The sequence below is a fragment of the Siphateles boraxobius genome, unplaced genomic scaffold (assembly GCF_051911475.1).
Source record: "Siphateles boraxobius isolate OS27281-9 unplaced genomic scaffold, OSU_SipBor_1 77, whole genome shotgun sequence".
Taxonomy (NCBI): Eukaryota; Metazoa; Chordata; class Actinopteri; order Cypriniformes; family Leuciscidae; genus Siphateles; species Siphateles boraxobius.
In genome coordinates, this window is record NW_027509205.1 from 21092501 (window position 1) to 21097500 (window position 5000).

The window sequence follows — 5000 nt, forward strand, 5'->3', positions numbered from 1 at the left end:
AATTCTTTTTGGGAATTATGGAATAAATTAGATAAATCAAAAGAACCTAAACACATTCCCATCTATGACCCAAACATCTGGACCGAACATTTTGAAAAACTCTATTCCCAAAACGAATCAACCCTCACCCAAAAACACCTGACCTCCCAACTCCATCACCTGGAACGCACTGTAAAAGACCAGCTAAACCATTTAGACCAGCCCATATTACTAATTGAACTATCAGACAAGATAAAATCCCTAAAAAATAAAAAATCCTGTGGCATGGATTTAATATCAAATGAGATGCTTAAGCACAGCAGCCCCAAACTGAAAGATGCAATCCTCAAATTATTCAATCTTTTATTAAAAGCAGGACACTTCCCTGAGATATGGAAAGAAAATTTGATTACACCAATCTTTAAACAGGGTGAGAAGTACGACCCAAATAATTACAGGGGCATCACAGTGAGCAGCAACCTGGGCAAACTCTTCTGCTCCATCATCAACGACAGGCTAGTTCAGTTCCTCCAACAACACAAGATCCTTAACAATTCTCAGATTGGATTTATGCCTAAACAGAGAACATCAAATCACATTTACACACTTCACACGCTCATACAAAAACACGTCCAACAAACAAAACAAGGGAAAATATTTGGCTGCTTCATTGACTTTAAAAAAGCCTTTGATTCGGTATGGCATAATGGACTTTTACTAAAACTAATCCAAAGTGGAATAGGAGGAAGGACATATGACATTATAAAGGACATATACAACGGGAACAAGTGCGGGGTGAAGATTAATGACAAACGTACTGATTATTTCAGTCAAACTAAAGGAGTCCGTCAAGGCTGCAGCCTCAGCCCGACTCTCTTTAATATCTATATTAATGAATTGGCATCAGCACTTGAGAAGTCCTCTTGTCCCGGTCTGACCCTCGAGGACAGAGAAATCAAAAGCCTCCTGTACGCTGATGATCTTCTGCTGCTGTCTCCTCATGAAGAGGGTCTGCACCAAAGCCTCTCGCTTCTGGACCAGTACAGCAGCGACTGGGCCTTACCCATCAACATGGACAAGTCCAAAATCATGATCTTTCAGAAAAAACCTCGCCTTACTGACAAAAAATACAAATTTACACTTGGGGGAACAATTCTTAATCATGTCACTTGCTATAATTATTTGGGTCTGACAATCTCAGCTTCTGGAAAATTTGACACTGCAATAAAAGATCTGACTGATAAAGCACGTAGGGCTTATTACAGTATAAGAAAACCCCTGTTCAAATTTAACCCACCCATTAAACTGTGGCTGAAAATCTTTGACAGCATCATCAAACCCATCCTTCTTTACGGCTGTGAAATCTGGGGCCCAAAATTTAAATTAAATTACGAATCCTGGGACAAAACCCCCGCTGAAATTTTCCACCTTGAGTTCTGCAAGAACATCCTGGGAACTCACAGAAACGCTCCAAGTCTGGGTTGCCGGGCAGAATTAGGCAGATTCCCTCTCCTATCCGAAATCCAGAAGAGAGCCGTAAAGTTCTGGTTTCATCTATCAGATGCGCAGACAGAGAGCTACCATCACTGCGCTCTCAGATACAGGGCAGGACACACAGAGAGTGACCCCATGCGATATTTAGTGGAAAAACGCCAACTCAATTCATCAATTCAATTTAGACACTCAAAAGTAAAAGAAATAGGGAAAATAACCAAAGAAGAATACATACACGATTGGCAGATAAAGGTCACACAATTAAATAAATTACAATATTTCCACAAAATAAAGTCCGATTATAAATTGGCACCATACCTGACTGATATCAGTAACTATGGTCAGAGAAAGCTCCTGACAAAGTATCGCATTAGTGACCACAGTCTGTGTGTGGAGACGGGCCGACACAAGCAGAGCTGGAGAGAGAGAGAGCTCAGACTGTGTTCACACTGCACTGATGGAGTCGTAGAGGACGAGCTGCACTTCCTCACCGAGTGCAGCAAGTACAAAAACATCAGAGACGCTTATTTTACACAAATAGCACAGATTATACCTCAATTCCAACAAGAGAGCCTCATAATCAAACTGTCTTATATTTTGGGAGAGAAAGAAGAGTGTATTCAGCTGGCAGCGCAGTATGTGTCTTCCTGCCATCATATGAGGGAGAAGGGCTGAACCCTCTTTCCCATTAAACTGCTCTCTGTACTTATTTTTGTTATTGTATATATTTTTGTTATTTTATTTATTGTGATATATTTATGCATAATATTGAAATGTTTTTTTGTTTGTTTTTTTTGTTTTTATTGTTCACTTTTATGTATCTACATATATGTTTATAAATTACTATTGCTTTGGCAATATTGTGCTACTTTACACAGTCATGCCAATAAAGCTCAATTGAATTGAATTGAATTGAATTGACAGAGAGAGAATGAGAGGGAGAGAGAGTGAGAGAGGGGGAGAGAGAGAGAGACAGAGAGAGAGAGAGAGAGGGAGAGAGAGAGAGAGAGTCAGTGAGAGAATGAGAGGGAGAGAGAGGGGGAGAGAGAGAGAGTCAGTGAGAGAATGAGAGGGAGAGAGAGGGAGAGAGAGAGAGAGAGAGAGTCAGTGAGAGAATGAGAGGGAGAGAGAGGGAGAGAGAGAGAGAGAGAGTCAGTGAGAGAATGAGAGGGAGAGAGAGGGGGAGAGAGAGAGAGTCAGTGAGAGAATGAGAGGGAGAGAGAGGGAGAGAGAGAGAGAGAGAGAGAGTCAGTGAGAGAATGAGAGGGAGAGAGAGGGGGAGAGAGAGAGACAGAGAGAGAATGAGAGGGAGAGAGAGGGGGAGAGAGAGAGAGTCAGTGAGAGAATGAGAGGGAGAGAGAGGGGGAGAGAGAGAGAGACAGAGAGAGAGAGAGTCAGTGAGAGAATGAGAGGGAGAGAGAGGGGGAGAGAGAGAGACAGAGAGAGAATGAGAGGGAGAGAGAGTGAGAGAGGGAGAGAGAGGGGGAGAGAGAGAGAGACAGAGAGAGAGAGAGAGGGGGAGAGAGAGAGAGAGAGAGAGAGAGAGAGGGGGAGAGAGAGAGAGAGTCAGTGAGAGAATGAGAGGGAGAGAGAGGGGGAGAGAGAGAGAGACAGAGAGAGAGAGAGAGGGGGAGAGAGAGAATGAGAGGGAGAGAGAGGGGGAGAGAGAGAGAGAGACAGAGAGAGAGACAGACATACAGAGAAAATAAAATAAAAAATAATAAAATAAAATTAAATAATTATTGTGATGTGATGATTGAATGTAAGCTCAGTCTTGTTAATAATCTTTCAGTTATTAATGCCTTTCCATTAATGTTTAACAAATATATGGAAAAAACCAATTCTAATAATAATACTAATACATTTTTTTTAAAGATATAAGTACTACATCTGAATAGTGAATACTGACAATCAATATCTAAGGGAACGTAAACAATCAATGCTATCAATGAGAGCCGGACCTGAGCATGAGGTTCATGAGCTGAAGCCCCTCCCCCCTGAGGAAACGATCCCGATTGGCTGGAAGCATGAGGCAGGAACACAGGGCGTCAAACAGGTTTTCCATCATTTCCTGTTCCTCCGGGGTTGCAGGATTGTGACGTTTAAACACCTGTGAGGAGAATATCAATAGGCTTATTCTCACACAAAAAAAAATAATGTCTGAGGCATTAATGTTTAAAAAATAAATAAATAAAGTATGATATATAATTGATATATAAATGCAATTCGATTCGAAGCCGATTCACAAACTTGAAATTCGATTCGATTTCGATTCACAAGCTTGCAATTCTATTCCGATTCACAAGCTTGCAATTCTATTCCGATTCACAAGCTTGCAATTCGATTCGATTTTGATTCACAAGCTTGCAATTCTATTCCGATTCACAAGCTTGCAATTCGATTCCGATTCAAAAACTTGAAATTCGATTCGGTTTCGATTCACAAGCTTGCAATTCGTTTCGATTTCGATTCACAAGCTTGCAATTCGATTTCGATTCACAAGCTTGCAATTCTATTTCGATTCAAAAGCTTGCAATTCGATTCTATTCCGATTCACAAGCTTGCAATTCGATTCGATTTCGATTCACAAGCTTGCAATTCTATTCCGATTCACAAGCTTGCAATTCGATTCGATTTCGATTCACAAGCTTGCAATTCTATTCCGATTCATAAGCTTGCAATTTGATTCGATTTCCATTCACAAGCTTGCAATTCTATTCCGATTCACAAGCTTGCAATTTGATTCGATTTCGATTTGATTCAATATTGATTATTTTGGATATCAGGTATAATACATGGCAAATTCTCAAGGAAAACAAATCTCTTAACTAATGCTGTAAACTATAGAGTCACTTGTAGCCCAGTGTTAATTTTGACAAGAAATTTTAATTTAGTTTTAGTCTTAGTCTTTTGACTATAATTCTTTTCAGTTTTAGTCAAGTTTTAGTCATCTGATTTGTTTTAATTTTAGTCTTATTTTAGTCGACTAAAATTTCTTGGTATTTTAGTTGACTAACATAAGACTAAAATCAATAACAGATTTACTAGACAATTTTTTACCGCTGGTATAGGAAACAAACTTAACCAAAATATATAAAACACAAATTTAACTTTTTTATTTCAACACAACTGTGTCTTTATTTCAATTCAAAAGCTTTTATGCAGCAAAAAACACTGTCATGGTAATGTAAACAATAACTAGCTGCCAGTTCTCCATCAATAAAAGAAAAATAAAGTTAGGTCCAGGACCTTAAAGCGTACAGCTGAGCTGAACAATAATTACAAACATCTTTAATTTGAATCTAAAGTGCACTGAACGACAGTGTGTTATGTTCTTGCCACGAATGACCGCTCCGCATGCTTTACACTTTGTTTTGTTCGTGTTCAAACGTGAAGTGTGCCCACAAGTCTCCCCTTCTTTTTCTCCCGGCTGTGGACATTTTGTCGCTCTTTTAGACATGGTCTCTTCGAATGCCGTCTTCCCGGGACTGGGAGCTCGGTCAAAGACTGAATACCTTCGCTTCACG

General features: G+C 39.8%; 1 protein-coding gene across 1 annotated transcript in view; it reads right to left on the bottom strand.

Annotated features, from left to right (window-relative positions):
- ctnnbl1 (catenin, beta like 1) overlaps positions 1-5000 on the bottom strand; it is a 59773-nt gene that overhangs the window by 37212 nt on the left and 17561 nt on the right. The window contains exon 10 of the mRNA XM_077217997.1: positions 3435-3583. Within this exon, the coding sequence (XP_077074112.1) occupies positions 3435-3583 (149 nt within the window). The remainder of the gene's footprint in view (positions 1-3434; positions 3584-5000) is intronic.